A 17,951-nucleotide genomic window follows, 5' to 3' on the forward strand; every position below is an offset into this window, starting at 1 on the left:
CCCCACCCCCCTCATCTGGTTCCAGGCTCCACCTTCCTCTCCTATCAGATCCCACCATCTGCAGCCCTCTGTCACCCCCACCTCTCACCTCCCAGCCTCTGTCGCTGCTCCCCCTCCCCCCTCCCCCATCTGCCCATCACCCCTCCCCACCTGGATCCACCCATCACCTGCCAGCTCTTGCCCCTCCCCTCCCCTCCCCTCCACCTCTTTATACTGGCTCTCTCCCCTCCATCTTTCAGTCCAGGTGAAGGGTCTCAACCCGAAATGTCGACTGCCACTTCCCTCCGCACATGCTGCCTGACCCGCTGAGTTCCTCCAGCATCTTGTGTGTTGCTGGAGGAGAATTTAACTGTTGCTTTAAGTCAAAGCTCACCGTGGGAAGGGCAAAGCTGAGTGGACTCAGGGAGCTGCTCAGCATGAAGCAGGAGATCAATCTTTAAGGATAGTTTATTGTAACCATATTTGAGCACAGACGCTCAACCACTTCTGAGGGCATTCATAGCCAAGGATAGATTAGACCGCACTCCCGGATCGGCCAGACCAGATAGTGGCTCCAGGGTCTATTTCTCCAAGGGGAGTGGTGTGCCGCAGGGATCGGCGTTAGGTCCTCTTGTTGTTTGTCATCTACGTCACTGATCTGGATGAGAATCATTGACCTTTAACATAGCCTTGGAGAGGGATAGGAGCAGATGATATGGGAAACTATTCAAAACACGATGATGCTGGAGGAACTCAGCAGGCCAAGCAGCATCTATGGAGAAAAGCAGGTGGCCAACATTTCGGGTCAGGACCCTTCTTCAAGACTGAAGATAGGAAAAGGGGAAGCCCAATATATAGGAGGGAAAAGCAGAGCAGTGATAGGTGGGCAAAAGAGGGGAGGCAGGGTGGGCACAAGGTGGTGATAGGTAGATACAGGTAAGAGATAGTGATGGGCAGGTGTGGGGAAGGAGGGGAGAACAGATCCACTTCAATGGGGTCCACGTCCATAGATCCCTCAAGGTTGCTGCGCAGGTTGATAAGTTTGTTAAGAAGGCATATGGAGTGTTGGCCTTCATTAGTTGGGATATTGAGTTCAAGAGCTGCCAGGTAGTGTTGCAGCTCTATAGAACTCTGGTAAGACCACACTTAGAGTATCGTGTTCAGTTCTGGTTGCCCCATTATAGGAAGGATGTGGAAGCTTTAGAGAGGGTGCAGAGGAGATGTACCAAGATGCTGCCTGGATTGGAGACCATGTCTTATTGAGGATAGGTTGAGTGAGCTGGGGCTTTTCTCTTTGGAGAGAAGGAGGATGAGAGGGGACGATAGAGGTGCACAAGATGATAAGAGGCATAGATCGAGTGGACAGTCAGAGACTTTTTCCCAGGGCGACAATGGCTAACACGAGGGGACATAATTTTAAAGTGATTAGAGGAAGGTATAAGGGGGATGTCAGGGGTAAGTTTTTTTTTACACAGAGAGTGGTGGGTGTGTGGAACGCACTGCCTGCAGAGGTGTTGGAGGCAGATACATTAGGGCCATTTAAGAGACTCTTAGACACATGAATGATAGAGAAATGGAGGGCTATGTGGGAGGGAGGGGTTAGATAGATCTTAGAGCAGGATAAAATGTCGGCACAACATTGTGGGCCGAAGGGCCTGTTCTGTGCTGTAAGGGGCCGGAGTACTTAAAGAGGTAGATACATTTTTGGAAGGTTGAGGAATTGAGGGTGCACTCTGCGGCGGCAAAGTGACAGCACTATGGCAATGCAAGTGAGCAGAAAACCAGCTGATCCACTGGAACTTATACTTGGGAAGATTCAGGATGAGAAAGCAGCAGTGAACAGGGAGAAGTTAGACCTGTTGTCTCACTTTCATTTGTAAATGAATCGTTCCAGAGTTAGCCGTGCACAACTACAAATGGTTGAAAGGTGTCACGTGGTTTGCACAGACTCCAAGCACCGTCAAAGATACTTTAATAAAGTTAGCAGTTTGTTTACAGAACGTGGGTTCCACTGCTAAAGAATCCCCTCTCCCCCACCCACCAACCCCATCCAAAATAAAATACAATGTCCCATCAAGCAACTTCACAGTTACATTTCCGAACATCGTGCACTGCAGATCCTCACGTCAACAGCAGCTCCCTCACAATGCCCCCGGTTAAGGAGCATCACTGGGTTTATACAGTACGCGGCTGGTGTCAACAGCGAGGGCGCCAGCCTCCAGGCCCCGCAGTTTAGCAAGATACTCCTTTGACAGCAACGTCTAAACTGGAGGCTCACGGCGAGAGAACAGAACCAGGGCAGGGTTGGGCTGGGTGAAGTGGCAGGATCCAGGATATCTGTGAGTCTCAGGTGCCTGTCCCCACACAACCTGATCAACAACACATCTCTCCACCCCCATCCGCTCGCAAACACTTCCCACTTAGTCACAAACTCAGACATCAGCCGTCGGGCAGTTTCGCACTCGCTACGTCGGTGGCCGCAGACTGATAGGAAGTCAGCAACTTGGTGCAGAGCCCTGGGGTGGATGTGATGAAACCCAAACCAACGTGTGCAGTAAAGACTGAGAATGCTGCAACTGCTCAGCAGGGCAGGCAGCGTCTGCAGGGAGGAACCGTCAACATTTCAGGTCAATGACACGTCATCAAAAGTGAGAAAAGTTGGGACAGAGTCACGTTTTAAGTTGCAAAAGGGGAGGGTGGACAAAAGGACCAGGAGAGATGGAACAACGCTGGGGGTCGGCTGAAAGGGTGAGGGGGGGGGGGGGTGGAGGAGGGTAGGGGTGAGGGCTTGTTCCTCGGCTGAAATGTGTGGAGGTGGAGGGAGGTAATGGGAACAGAGAGAGGGAAAGAACACTGGAACTGTGAGATAACAGAACAGTTATCGCCGCCACATCAACTTCATGTGTCACAGTCCCCCCCCCCCAACCCAGAACCAACACCCCTCCGTTCTCTGCAATCCTCCCCCCACTCCCCCATCTCTCTCCCCCACCCCTCCCCTCCCCCTCCCCATCTTCCCTCCCTATCTCCCCTCCCCCTCTCCCCTTCCCCTCCCCATCACCCTCACCCCTCCCCACCCCTCCCCATCACCCTCACCCTCTCCCCTCCCCACCCCTCCCCATCACCCTCCCCCTCTCCCCTCCCCATCACCCTCCCCCTCACCCCTCCCCACCCCTCCCCACCCCTCCCCATCACCCTCACCCTCTCCCCTCCCCACCCCTCCCCATCACCCTCCCCCTCTCCCCTCCCCATCACCCTCCCCCTCACCCCTCCCCACCACCCTCACCCTCTCCCCTCCCCACCCCTCCCCATCACCCTCACCCTCTCCCCTCCCCATCACCCTCCCCCTCTCCCCTCCCCACCCCATCACCCTCACCCTCTCCCCTCCCCATCACCCTCCCCCTCTCCCCACCCCATCACCCTCCCCCTCTCCATCACCCTCTCCCCTCCCCATCACCCTCCCCCTCACCCCTCCCCACCCCTCCCCATCACCCTCACCCTCTCCCCTCCCCACCCCTCCCCATCACCCTCCCCCTCTCCCCTCCCCATCACCCTCCCCCTCACCCCTCCCCACCACCCTCACCCTCTCCCCTCCCCATCACCCTCACCCTCTCCCCTCCCCATCACCCTCACCCTCTCCCCTCCCCATCACCCTCCCCCTCTCCCCTCCCCACCCCATCACCCTCACCCTCTCCCCTCCCCATCACCCTCCCCCTCTCCCCACCCCATCACCCTCCCCCTCTCCATCACCCTCTCCCCTCCCCATCACCCTCCCCCCTCCCCTCCCCACCCCATCACCCCTCCCCCTCTCCCCTCCCCACCCCCCATCACCCTCACCCTCTCCCCTCCCCATCACCCTCCCCCTCTCCCCACCCCACCCCCCATCACCCTCCCCCTCTCCATCACCCTCTCCCCTCCCCATCACCCTCCCCCTCCCCTCCCCATCACCCCTCCCCCTCTCCCCTCCCCACCCCCATCACCCTCACCCTCTCCCCTCCCCAACTCCCCTCCCCATCACCCTCCCCCTCCCCTCCCCACCCCTCCCCATCACCCTCCCCCTCCCCTCCCCACCCCTCCCCATCACCCTCACCCTCCTCCGTAACTTCACACCTGACTGGTTTCTACTTTTCCCAGTTCCGACGAAGGTCACTGACCTGAGACGTTGACTCCGTTCCTCTCTCTCCAGACGCTGCCCGACCGTCTCCAGCATTTTTCCGCTTTTATTTCACATTTCCAGCATCAGTGATTTTTGTTTTGCTTTTCAGTTAACTTTATGGAAACCATTCATCCTCCTGCGCTGAGCCGGAGCTCAGCTGCCAGGGGTCCCTGTGCGGACGATGTCAGCTCAAGGGGTGCAGTGGTTCAACTGGAAGGGCATCGGCTGCACCTCAGGGCGAGGTGGCAGCTGGCGGCTCCCTCCTGCACAGCGCACGCTCAAAGTTATTTCTGGGGCAGGAAAGGTGAAGAACAAGGACTGGGGGCGGGGGGAGTCCCGCTGTAACACGGCTGCTGCTGAACCCACCCTCGCCGGTCCCTTGCACTGCATGAACTGGGGTATATTGTGGTTGTCCAGCCTTTCACCAGCAAAGCCGTCCCCACCTCATCACCGAGTGCAGGTCAGCTGGAGCCGACTGGCTGAAGAGAATTTTGTATCTTGAACTTTTGGGAAGTTTTCAGCTGACCCAGGTGACGATGCCTCCCCCAGCTGAATATCCGCCCTAATGTCAGTGCTGGAGCTGTCGTCCTCTGCATTCCTCTATCCTCTTGCCCAGACATCCGTCCTCTCTGACATTGTCATTTCAACGGCAGGTGATTGTGGATCTGAGACTCCAGTGTGGGGCCTCTCACACCAGGGCCAGTGCACTGTCTCCAGTGTGGGGCCTCTCACACCAGGGCCAGTGCATCGTCTCCAGTGTGGGGCCTCTCACACCACTGCAGGGCCAGTGCACTGTCCAGTGTGGGGCCTCTCACACCAGGGCCAGTGCTCTGTCCAGTGTGGGGGCCCCTCACACCAGGGCTAGTGCATCGTCTCCAGTGTGGGGCCTCTCACACCAGGGCCAGTGCACTGTCTCCAGTGTGGGGCCTCTCACACCAGGGCCAGTGCATCGTCTCCAGTGTGGGGCCTCTCACACCACTGCAGGGCCAGTGCACTGTCCAGTGTGGGGCCTCTCACACCAGGGCCAGTGCATCGTCTCCAGTATGGGGCCTCTCACACCAGGGCTAGTGCTCTGTCCAGTGTGGGGACCTCTCACACCACTGCAGGGCCAGTGCACTGTCTCCAGTGTGTGGGGGGGGGGGGGCTCTCACACCACTGCAGGGCCAGTGCATCGTCTCCAGTGTGGGGGCCTCTCATACCGCTGAGCTGCAACGGCTCCTGTGTTCATATCAACGTTTGCATTGACGACAACCAAACATGACTGTGTGTCACATTCACCCTCACGAGTCTACAGAGGTGTGTGCTGAGGCAATGGCTGGGGTTGTAGCCTCCAAAGTGGATGGGAATGCTGTGCAAGAGGCAGCTTAAATAAATAATGAAATGTTTTGAATGTATGCACCTACTTAAAGTATCTGTAGTGTGTGCTGGTGCTTTACCGCAATGTGTAACAGAACAGAGTTGTAACCGTTGTTATACCACATGGCAGAAGGCTGACGAACAAAGACAGAGATCCTGCAGACGCTGGAATCTGGAGCAACACACACACACACAATGCTGGAGGAGCTCAGCAGGTCAGGCCCGATGAAGGGTCTCGATCCGAAACATTGACTGTCTAATTTCCCTCCGTAGATGCCGCCTGACCTGCTGAGTTCCTCCAGCATTTTGTGAAAGGTGATCAGTTAAGTCAAAAGTGATGCCAATTGTAAAGAATGTACTGAAACAGAACTATGTTTAAAACTTCCAGACTGTGAAGGTCAGGGCACTGGTTTAGACGGTGAGATTGCGTTAGAAGCAGGCAGGCAGCCTGGAACAGAACATTACATCTACCAGGAACTTTAAACAAGTTAGTTAGGGCCTGAACACTGATGAAGAAATAAAGGAGAACCTGAAACAGCAAAAAGAAAGGCACCTGATGACATTTGTTATAGAATTCTAGACATTAGTCTAAGTGTCCCGTTCCAGAGCGCAGGAGACTGAGAGAAGATCAAGGGAAAACAACATGTAACGATTCCAAGAAAGAGCAGACCTAGAAGGAAGGGAATCTGCAGGCAGCAGCAGCAAGCGAGAGTGCGTGCAGTCATTTGGAGAGGCGTCTCCGAGAGACGGACCGAGACTGTCCTACTTGCTGAGTATGAATTCTTGGTACTGGAAGTAAATTACTTATAACCGATAAACTGCATCTACAGAGGTTTGTTGCCGTCAGGAGCCAGTGCTTTGAGTTGGATTAAATTAGGAAACTTGGTACCAACAAAGCTACAATTGGCAGTGACAAACCTTCCAGCTGCCTCTGTCCTAGACACAGAGTGGGGAGACAATTACATTTAGACAGGTTGATGGATAGGAAAGGTTTAGCGGGATATGGGCCAAACGCAGGCAAATGGGACTATTTCAGAAAGGGATCTCGGTCAGCAGGGATGAGTTGGACCGAAGGGCCTGTTTCCTATGATTCTATGGGTGGTGGCTCAGCCTGAGACAGGGGCTGACCGTGGCCAGGGTCTTCTGGAGGTGGACCCCCTGGTGTCCTGCCTTTCATTCCCGATGAGCTCCTCCACCCCTACCTTCACCATCTCGGAGAGGGGTCCAGGATCACCCTTCTCCTGCTCGACCTTTGGGACACCATGTTACCCCTTCCACCACCAGGTCTTCATCGAGCTGGCGCAGGGGGAGAGAGGGAGGTCTCAGTGTCCACACCCTGGCTGCCACCCTCCACCTTCAGACCCCGCAGAGGCCCGTACGTGGAGCCTCCTTTCAGTTGGTGTGCGCTGGGGACCTTTTACCTTTGCGAGGGGCACAGCCCTAAAGACGGTGCACCATTGGCAAGTGTTTCTGTGCCTCTCTGTGCATTTTACCAGCTGTGACCCCAGCCCAGCGGGAATTACCGAACCGGGGCTCCAAACCCTTCTCAGGAGCCGGTCCCACACAACCCGAGCCAATGATCAGCGGTGGTCCCCATGTGATTCCACGCTGCACAGAGGGACTTCCACTACAGGCCGTGCACATTGGTGTTCCTTCCTGCACCCGATGGCAACGGGAGTCCAGAGTGAAGGTCTGTCGATGTTGAAGTCCTCCTTCCTTATATTGGATGCAGAACGTGGCACAGAAAAGTCTGTCCAATAGAGTTTTAAAAAGGTCCACGGGCTCCCAGTCCGCCTGTATCATTCCATAACCGGTAAATAAGTGGGACGTGGACGTTGTTTCAACATTTAAAGGGGATATTCCTGCCGGTTCTAGCTTCCCTCCAGCCCCTTACTCCTGAATGTAGGGGCTGCAGTGCATCCTCAATACTGAAAACGAACAAAACCACTGATGCTGGAATCTGAACGAAATGCTGGAGGATCTCAGCCAGTCAGGCAGCATCTGTAGAAAGGGAACCCGGTCAATGTTCCGGGTCAGGGAGATCTGCTGCCTCTATACATTGACTGGTTCCTCTGTCCACAGATGCTGCCTGACGGACTGGCTGAGTTCCTCCCACATTTTAAGTTAATTTCTTGTTGTTACTTTTAATAAAGCTATTTTAGAACAAACAAACACACACACACACACACACAATAATAGTCAATTAGAAAAAGCTATTTAGATAATAAAAAAGTTAGATTCAGTATAAAGCTCCCAAAACACATTTAATACAGTAAAATGGAGACACAGGAGACTGCAGACGCTGGAATCTGGAGGAACTCAGCGGGTCGGGCAGCGTCTGTGGAGGGAGATGGACAGTCGACGTTTCGGGTCGAGACCCTTCATTTGGACTGAGGTCCCCCAGCTTCTCGTTTGTTGCTTGAAATACAATAAAACTCTGATAATCCGGCATCTGATTGTTTGAAATTCCTGACACCTGGCTCACTCATTGGTCCGGAGTGCGAGCCGGTGTCCAGAGTACGGCTGGGGACGGGCTCCGGACTATGGGCTGTGTGTGGGGGCTGGAGTCAGGGTCCAGGACACCAGGCTCAGGAACCGGGTGGGTTTGTGGTTGGATCTGGGGTCCTGAGTGCTGTATATTTCCCACATCATTTAAACTCACCAGGTTCACTGGGAAATGTATTATTCCACTGGGTAACATGTAAAAGAGAAACTTAGAGTGAGTTTGGGTATTTAGTGGAGTAACATCCAACGGTCCGTAAAATATACTGGTCTGGCATGAGGGTGCTGGATTATCAGAGTTTTACTGTACAGAGTAAAACACACTATGATGTCCCATCACACACTCCCAGGTCACAGGTCAGATACAGAGTGAAGCTCCCTCCGCACCGTCCCGTCACACACTCCCAGGGTCAGACACAGAGTGAAGCTCCCTCTACACCGTCCCATCACACAATCCCAGGGTCAGACACAGAGTGAAGCTCCCTCCGCACCGTCCCGTCACACACTCCCAGGGTCAGACACAGAGTGAAGCTCCCTCTACACCGTCCCGTCACACACTCCCAGGGCAGACACAGAGTGAAGCTCCCTCTACACCGTCCCGTCACACACTCCCAGGGCAGAGACAGCACAGTTTTGAATAATTTAGCTCTGAGCACCAACTTCCACCTACCCCCCCTCTGGCCCCCAAACCCCCAACTCTGCAGCATGAGAAACCAACCAAGTAATCCATGAGCTGTCATCGATGGTTCGATACGGGGGACTGCGTCTGATCACCATGATAACGCCAGCCTGTCTACAAGGGACCCAGTCACCAGACAGTGCAGGACAGCAGCACCACACTGACCCTTCCCTCAGTCGCCATGTCCTGCAAGCTCCCCAGAGGCAGGCATTATCCCACCATCACTGGGTGAACCAGACAAACTCAACCCAACTCACACCCCCACCTCCGGCTCAGCTCCGGGAGGGGGACCTCCACCCATGGACCTCCCCAACCATGGACACCGCCTCCCCCACCCCCCCCCCCCCCACCCATGCATCCCCAGCCTCGCAGGGACCGTTGGTGGGAGGTCCTGGTGAGGTTTGGGAAAGAGGGAAAAGGAGCAACAGTCCCGGTGAGTTGGATGAGATGTTGGGTCCATTGGTGGTGCTCTGCAATTGGCTCGTTTGACAGGATACAGTAAACTGATCTCCTCAGCGACAGCCAATAAGCTAAAGGACAGAGGAATGATCACACCAGGCAGTGGACAACCCCCCAGGAAGGTCCAGCTCCTCAGCAGAGGGATCCCAGCGCTGCGGTAATGTCCAGCGTTCTTTCCCTCACCCCCCCGACCCATCACAACACCCCCTCTCCCCACGCCCCATGATTACCTGGTGGGCACTGAGCGACACCATGGACCCAGCCTGCCCACACAGCGACAATCCCTCGGCCAATCCCAGGCCAAGCCGGGCACGAAAGCCCCAGCAGAACTGGACATTCAGCAGTGGGGGAGGGGGGTTCAGCCTGGGCTGACATTGGGTGGGGGCGGGGGCGGGCTGGTGCCACAGAGGCAGGTAGACGATGGGAGAAGGAACAACGACGGGTTCCAGGCCCCCTGAAACAGGGGCTGCTGGATGCTGGGGACAGTCAGAGGGATGGCAGTGTAGTGTGTGTTGCAGTGGTGGTGGTTGTCCGAGGGAAGGATCTAGGTGTTGCGCACACCCATGGCCTGCTCCAGCTCCTGCCTTCGTTGTTGTATCTGAAACAGGAACAAGAAGCTGGTCAGGACGAGGAGGCGGAGACACGCAGGGCTGCAGCAAGTAAACCAACGGTCATGATGCGGGGTCTCGGCGAGTCCTCTCTCCCCACAGATGCTGCTCGGCCCACTGAGTTCCTTCAGCAGATGGTTTGTAGCTGAGGAGGAGGAGGAGGGTCCCTCGGTACGACACAGCTGCTGTGGTGGTTCATGTCCAAATTGTACACAGCAAAATCTTCTCCCCCTCCCATCGGGCAGAAGATACAAAAGCCTGAAAGCACGTACCACCAGGCTCAAGGACAGCTTCTATCCTGCTGCTATAAGACTATTGAACAGTCCCCTAGTACGATAAAATGGACTCTTGACCTCATAATCTACCTCGTTATGACCTTGCACCTTATTGCCTGCCTGCACTGCACTTTCTCTGTGACTGTAGCACTTTATTCTGCATTCTGTTATTGTTTTCCCCTGTACTACCTCGATGCATTGATGTGATGAATTGATCCGTATGAACAGTATGAGAGACAAGTTTTTCACTGGACCTCGGTACGTGACAATAGTAAATTAATTCCAAATTATGAGAGGCATAGACTCCAACTATCTGCTCTGTCAGCTTCCCAGCAGGAAATGTAAAATACGAGAGGGCAGAGGTTTGGGGTGGGAAGGGAAAGTTTAAAGGAGATGTGCGATGCAAGTTTTTTTTACACACAGAGTGATGGGTGCCTGGAACAGGCTGCCAGGACTCAACACCTCCCTCTGTAACTGGATCCTTGACGTTGGGGGGGGGGAGGAACGGGGGATGTGGGGGGGGGGATGGAGACGTGGGGGGAGGGACAGGGGACGTGGGGGGGAGGGACAGGGGATGTGGGGGGGATGGAGAGGATCATGGGGGGTAGGGGGACGTGGGGAGGATCGTGGGGCGTAGGGGATGTGGGGCGGAGGGACGGGGATTGTGGGGGGGGATAGAGATGTTGGGGGGAGGGACAGGGGACATGGGGGGGGAGGGACGGGGATCATGGGGGGAGAGGGATCCTCTGCCCCCCCACATCATTAGGGTCACAAACCACACCCCTCGCCCACCTCCCAGCGTAGCACTGAGGTCAGGGAGCACTGCCGTGTCTGAGGTGCCGTCTCCCAGAGCTGAATTTAACCGGGACACTGCCTCGGCCACCATCTCCCTGCCGCTGTCTGTGGGATCGTGCTGTGCTAGATCTCCCCGAGGACGAGAGGGTGGGGATGAACCAGTCGTGCCTTTACCACCAGACCCACAGAGACCCCACTCTCACTCTCTTCTGACCAAGTTCAAACCCGCTGGGGTGGGGTTCGAACTCTCGACGACCAGCCAGCTCACCACCTTGTGAATGGGCTGGTGTGTCCCACAGGCCCAGTCTGAGGATTGAACACAGGCAGCTGTCACACACACCAGCCTGGCTCCGGGTCCGGTGGGGTGGGGGGGGGGGATCTGGCACCCAGCGCCGTCCTCACCTTGCAGTAGAAGTAGCGGCTGACTGCCTCCTGCGACCAGGGCTGCTGGTAGAAATCAGCACGTCGTTCCTCCTCTGGGTTCCCCACCACATCCGTCATTATCTGCAGAAAGGAGGCACCAGGTTTCACACAGACTGTGGACCAGGTTTGACCCCGCTGTTATCCGACTCCTGAACTGACACCTCGTACAATAAAAGGTGGACCCTTGACCTCACAGTCCACCTCGTCGTGGCCCTTAACACCTTATTGTCCACCTGCGCTGTACGTTCTCTGTAGCTGTAACACTCTGCACTCTGCTTTTCCCTTGTACCACCTCGACGTGCTGATGTAGAGATCGGTATGGATGGCTCGCAGACAAAGGCTTTTCACTGTATCTCAGTACATGTGACAATAATAAACCAGTTACCAATACAGCCCCCACCCACCCAGAGGAACGGGGGGGGGGGGGGGGGAGCGACAGAGACCATCAGCTCCTTCGATTCCACCCCTTGACCAGCCCCGCGGGCTGTGGATTCCAGAGCGGTGGGATTTGCTGCCTCTCCATGCTGCCCTGTGCCGCCAGTGAGCACGGGTTCCGACAGGATGGTTTGATGCGACTGTCAGCAGCTGCATCGATCAGAAACCACGGACCCAGCCATCAGCAAAGGTCCTTCGGCCCACCGAGTCCGTGCCGACCACCGACCACCCACTTACACCGATCCCCCCACATTCCCATTAACTCCCCCCAGATCCTACCCCTCACCCACACACCAGGGGGGCAATTTACAGCGTCTGATTAACTCACCGACCCCGCATGTCATTGGGATGTGGGAGGGAACTGGAGCACCCGGGGGAAACCCACGTGGTCACAGGGGGAATGTGCAAACTCCACACAGACAGCGCTGGAGGTCAGGATTGAACCCGGGTCTCTGGAGCTGTGAGGCAGCGGTTCCACCGGCCACTGGCGTGGGGCAAACCCCACACAATCAGTGTCCACATCCTCAGGAATGCCCCAAGCACTCGTCCTTCCCCCCGGTCTCTGTCCTGGGATCCTGGTCCGATGGAAATGTGTAAAGGGATTCCTACCTTCAGATCCCGGCTCTGGGACCGCAGCCATTCCTGGATGTAGCCCTTTGGGTCCTTGGAAAAGCTCAACATGAAATCCCTCTGAATCTTCAGCTGGTTGATGGATTCGATGGTCTCATGAATCTGTGGGACGGAGAGGATGGTGGGTTTACACAGAGCGGGCAGATCCCCGCTCTGTTCCGTCGTCAACCTGTCCGAGTTCTACAGCTCCAGGACTGCACGATGTTGATCGGATCCGTGCATCGCCGGCAAGGCAGTGTTCATTATACGTCCCTGACTGCCCCTGAGAAGGTGGCGATTAACCGCTGCAGACCTCCTGGTGAAGGTGCTCCCATGGTGCTGGCGGGAGGGAGTCCCAGGGTCCAGACCCAGTGACGGTGAAGGAGTCGGGTTGGTGGAGGGGAACCTGCAGGTGGTGGTGTTGCCCTGCACCTGCTGCCCGTGGTGGGAGATCGGGAGGTGTTGTTGGAGGAGCCTGGCTGTGTAACTGGTGTGTGTCAGACCGCGTGTTCCGTGTGTGTGACAACACAGGTGTGGCTGTGTCCAGGAACAAGACTGGACACACCTGTGACCAGTGGCTCCGCTCCACCCAATGTCGACATTCGAGCAACGACTGAACGGGTCAGGGTGGGGAGCAGTGAGTCAGGGCCTCAGCTAGTGAGTGACAGACACCCCCACCACCCCGTCCACCACCCCATCCGCCACCAACTCCATTACCTTGTTGTCCAGCCCTGCGATCTCCTGCTGATTGGCTGTCGACAGCAGGAAGCTGCTCATCTGACACTTCAGGGGGTCGTCAACCTCGACGTCAATATCATAACAAGCCGTCTTCTTCTGGTCATTGAGGTCCACGCTGGGGGAGAGGCACAACGTGCAACCAGAGAGAGCCACTCAACTCTATCTGCTCCTCTCCATTTCACCCGCTCTCACACCACCTCCACCTGTGTGTGTGCAACTGTGCCTGTGTGCCATAGTGTCTGTGTGCGGCTGTGTCTGTGTGCGGCTGTGTCTGTGTGCGGCTGTGCCTGTGTGCGGCTGTATCCGTGTGCGGCAGTGCCTGTGTGCGGCTGTGTCCGTGTGCGAAAGTGCCTGTGTGCGGCAGTGCCTGTGTGCGGCTGTGTCTGTGTGTGACTGTGTCTGTGCGCGTCTGTGTCTGTGCGCGACAGTGCCCGTGTGTGACAGTGCCATGTGTGGCTGTGCCTGTGTGCGACAGTGTCTGTGTGCGACAGTGCCTGTGTGCGGCTGTGTCCGTGTGCGGCTGTGTCCGTGTGCGGCTGTGTCTGTGTGCATCTGTGTCTGTGTGCGACAGTATCCGTGTGTGGCTGTATCCATGTGCGACAGTGTCCGTGTGTGTCTGTGCCCGTGTGTGCACTTCATTGTGCACTTCCCTGTCTCCCTCACCCGTGTATGCTTTTCTCTTTTTGTGTGTACCTTCTCTCTCCCCTGTGATAACCTCCCTCTCCTCCCCTCTCTCCCCCCCCATCTCTCCACCCCCCACCGACTGACACACACTGCGCTGCCATCCCCTGGGGAAACATGTGGTGGCGCTGGCGAGCTGTCTGACCCTGGATGCTGGTGCGCCCCTGGTGGTGGGCTCTGGGGCTGCAGCAGTTGCTGATTGGCTGAAACTGCCCCCAACCCTGGGCAGAGCACATCTGGATTCAGACAGGGCCACATCTGGGTTTAAGCCAGCTGAGTACGGCGGCCAATCCGCCCACAGGAACATCAACAGGTCAATTAAATATCATGGGATGTTAACATTGAGCCTGATGTTCCTGCTGGTGGATCTCAGGAGCTGGGGTCCCGTCAGCTGCAGGGAGGTGAGGACAGTGTGTCTGCAGGACTGAGTGGGGACACGACCAGATCTCTCTGCCTTCACAAGGGAGCCACCTGCTTCTAGAGCAACAACCTGCGGGAGGAACTCAGCGGGTCGGGCAGTGTCTGTGAGGGGAGAGAAGTTGTCGACACTCCCCCCCCCCCCCCCCCCCACCAGATGCTGCTCGACCCGCTGAGTCCCTCCAGCAGATTGTTTGTTGCTCCAGATTCCAGCGTCTGCAGTCTCCGGTGTCTCCAGCCACCCGATTCTGGACTGGGTCAGAACCACGTCCCACCAGACCACTTGTTCATGACCCAGGGTGAACCGTCCCAACAGTCTACACAAGCTTTCACTGACAACCCTCGACAGGCATCCGTTAGCCTGAAGTCCCACACCACCGGGTTCAGCAACAGCTACTTTCCTACAACCATCAGGTTCTTGAACCGACCTGCACACCCTAACCCTCCCTCAGCAAAGGAACACTATGGCCCACCTCTTGCACCACCATGGACTTGTCTCCGATTGTGTTTACTTTGCACTAAGGTCTTGTTTTGTACAGTTTTTTTCTTCACTGTCTGGTATAATTTACATTCTGAGTGTTGTCTGTACCTCCATTGCCAGTGATGTTGCTGCAAGTTTTCCACTGCACCTGTCCCTCCCCGTACGGCAATAAACTCAACCTGGTGAAAAGCTGTGAGGATGTGAAACAGGCTCCAGTCCTCAGTCCCTCCCCCCTGCTCCCATGAAGGTTTCACCAGTACCCAGGGTGGTGATGTGTTGGTGGGTACCCGGGTGGGGAAGTGCGTGCAGGGGGGGTATGGTGTAGCAGGGGACGGGGGTGTGTGCAGGGGTAGGGGGGGTACAGGGTAGCAGCGGATGGGGGTGTGTGCAGGGGGGGTACGGGGTAGCAGGGGATGGGTGTGTGTGCAGGGGGGTACAGGGTAGCAGGGGACGGGGTGTGTGCAGGGGGACGGGGTAGCAGGGGACGGGGTGTGTGCAGGGGGACGGGGTAGCAGGGGACGGGGTGTGTGTGCAGGGGGGTACAGGGTAGCAGGGGACGGGGTGTGTGCAGGGGGACGGGGTGTGTGTGCAGGGGGGTACAGGGTAGCAGGGGACGGGGTGTGTGCAGGGGACGGGGTAGCAGGGGACGGGGTGTGTGTGCAGGGGGGTACAGGGTAGCAGGGGACGGGGTGTGTGCAGGGGGACGGGGTAGCAGGGGACGGGGTGTGTGTGCAGGGGGGTACAGGGTAGCAGGGGACGGGGTGTGTGCAGGGGACGGGGTAGCAGGGGACGGGGTGTGTGTGCAGGGGGGTACAGGGTAGCAGGGGACGGGGTGCGTGCAGGGGGGGTATGGGGTAGCAGGGAACGGGGGTGTGTGTGCAGGGGGTACAAGTGCTGACGGTTCAGGGTCTCGGGGTGGAACTGATGGCCAGTCCCTGGAGTCCGTGACCCGGTCGGGGTAACGCTGCTGACCCCAGGAGCCTGAGGTCACACACACGTGGGCACAGAGGTGGGGGTGGTCAGTGGGGGAGGGGAGATATTTCCGTGGGTGAGGGGAGGGGGTATGTTTTTTGGGGGGGGGAGGGGAGATGTATCCATGGACAGAGGGGGTGAGATGTTTCTGTGGATGAGGGGGGTTGGTCGGGGGAGGGAAGTGACCCCCAGTGGCGGAGATCTCCTACCTGATGAGGTGGTTGATGATGATGGGGTCTGGCGGCAGCAGCAGGTTGGTCAGTCGCTGGGGAATCTCGGAGAACTTTAGCCTCGGGCAGTCGAATATCTGCGGGAAGGATGGAGAAACAAATCACAGCCCAGGGGACGGCGCAGGGAACTACAAAGAGGACGGGTTACAGGATGGCACGGATCCACGCCAGAGAATATTCTAGAAAGGCTGGGGCTCTTTCCCAAAGGCAGGCTGAGGGATGACCCGTCGGCTTTGTGCTGAGGTCGGCGAGGGAGCGGTGAGAGTCAGCGAGTTGTACGGCACAGAGACAGGCCCTTCGGCCCATTGTGTCTCTGCCCGCCATCATGCCTATCCACTCTCCTGCATTAATTCCATATCCCTCAGGTACCCGTCCAGCTGCCTCTAGAACGTTGTTCCTGTTCCTGCCTCCACCTCCTCCTCTGGCAGCTCGTTCCAGATAACAACCACAGTGAAAAATTTACCCCTCAGATCCCCTTCAAACCTCCTCCCTCTCACCTTAAACCTCTGACCCCTTGTTTTAGGCACCCCTACCAGAGTCATAAAGCTGTACAGCATGGAAAGAGGCCCTTCGACCCAACTGATCCATGCCAACCATGGTGCACGCCAAGCTAGTTCCATTTTCCCGTGTTGGGCCTCAAAGCCCCTCTGAGCCAAATGTATTTTGAACGTTGTTGTTGTACCTGCTTCAGCCACGGGAAACAGACTCCGACCATCCACCTTATCAATGCCCCTCATACTTTTACAAACCTCCATAGGGTCACCCCTCAGCCTCCTTCGCTCCAGGGAAAACAGTCCTGGCCCGTCCAGTCTCTCCTGATAACTCAGAATCAGAATCAGGTTTATTATCACTGACACGTCATGAAATGTGTTGTTTTGCGGCAGCAGTACAGTGCAAGACATAAAAATTACTACAAGTTACAAAAATAAATAAATAGTGCAAGAGAGGAATAACGAGGTAGTGTTCATGGGTTCATGGACCGTTCAGAAATCTGATGGCGGAGGAGAAGAAGCTGTTCCTGAATCGTTGAGTGTGGGTCTTCAGGCTCCTGTACCTCCTCCCTGATGGTAGTAACGAGAAGAGGGCATGTCCTGGGTGGTGAGGGTCCTCAGTGATGGATGCCACCTTCTTGAGGCACCACCTCTTGAAGATGTCCTCAGTGGTGGGGAGGGTTGTGCCCATGATGGAGCTGGCTGAGTCTACAACCCTCTGCAGCCTCTTGTGATCCTGTGCATTGGAGCCTCCATACCAGGCGGTGATGCAACCAGTCAGAATGCTCTCCACCGTACATCTGTGACACCAAACTCCCAATGAAGTAGAGCCACTGGCGTGCCTTCTTCATGATTGCATCAATGTGTTGGGCCCAGGGTAGATCCTCTGAGATGTTGATGCCCAGAAACTTGAAGCTGCTCAACCCTTTCCACCGCTGACCCCTCAATGAGGACTGGTGTGTGTTCTCCTGACTTCCCCTTCCTGAAGTCCACAATCAATTCCTTGGTCTTGCTGACATTGGGTGCGAGGTTGGTGTTGTGACACCACTCAACCAGCTGATCTATCTCACTTCTGTATGCCGCCTCGTCGCCATCTGAGATTTTACCAACAACAGTGGTGTCATCAGTGAATTCATAGATGGCGTTTAAGCTGTGCCTAGCCACACAGTCATGAGTGTAGAGAGAGTAGAGCAGTGGGTTAAGCACACATCCTTGAGGTGCGCCTGTGTTGATTGTCAGCGAGGAGGAGATGTTACTACCGATCCACACTGACTGGTCTCTCGATAAGGAAGTCGAGGATCCAGTTGCAGAGGGAGGTGCAGAGGCCCAGGTTCAGAAGTTTGGTGATTAGTACTGAGGGGATGATGGTGTTGAACACTGAGCTGTAATTGACAAACAGCAGCCTGACGTATGTTTTGCTGTTGTCTAGGTGCTCCAAAGCCAAGTGCAGAGCCAGTGAGACTGCATCTGCTGTAGACCTGTTGTGGCTGTTTGCAAATTGCAGTGACCAATCTCTCAAAGCACTTCATCACAGTAGATGTGAGTGCTACTGGGCGATAGTCATTGAGGCAGCTCACCCTGCTCTTCTTGGGCACCGGTATGATTGATGCCCTTTTGAAGCAGGTGGGAACCTCTGACTGTAGCAGTGAGAGGTTGAAGATATCCTTG

The 17,951-nt window shown here is 56.1% G+C and overlaps 1 protein-coding gene across 2 annotated transcripts in view; it reads right to left on the reverse strand.

Moving 5' to 3' along the window:
• Nucleotides 1–7,735: 7,735 nt before the first annotated feature.
• LOC127574514 (SWI/SNF-related matrix-associated actin-dependent regulator of chromatin subfamily D member 3-like) overlaps nt 7,736–17,951 on the reverse strand; it is a 52,542-nt gene continuing 42,326 nt past the window's right edge. For both annotated transcript variants that reach the window (XM_052023549.1, XM_052023548.1), the window contains exons 9-13: nt 15,772–15,869; nt 12,991–13,126; nt 12,274–12,396; nt 11,209–11,310; nt 7,736–9,726 (exon numbers count right to left, since the gene is read on the reverse strand). In XM_052023549.1, the coding sequence (XP_051879509.1) occupies nt 9,673–9,726; nt 11,209–11,310; nt 12,274–12,396; nt 12,991–13,126; nt 15,772–15,869 (513 nt within the window). In that variant the 3' untranslated portion in view covers nt 7,736–9,672. The remainder of the gene's footprint in view (nt 9,727–11,208; nt 11,311–12,273; nt 12,397–12,990; nt 13,127–15,771; nt 15,870–17,951) is intronic.

The sequence above is a fragment of the Pristis pectinata genome, chromosome 9 (genome assembly GCF_009764475.1).
Source record: "Pristis pectinata isolate sPriPec2 chromosome 9, sPriPec2.1.pri, whole genome shotgun sequence".
NCBI classification, from domain to species: Eukaryota; Metazoa; Chordata; class Chondrichthyes; order Rhinopristiformes; family Pristidae; genus Pristis; species Pristis pectinata.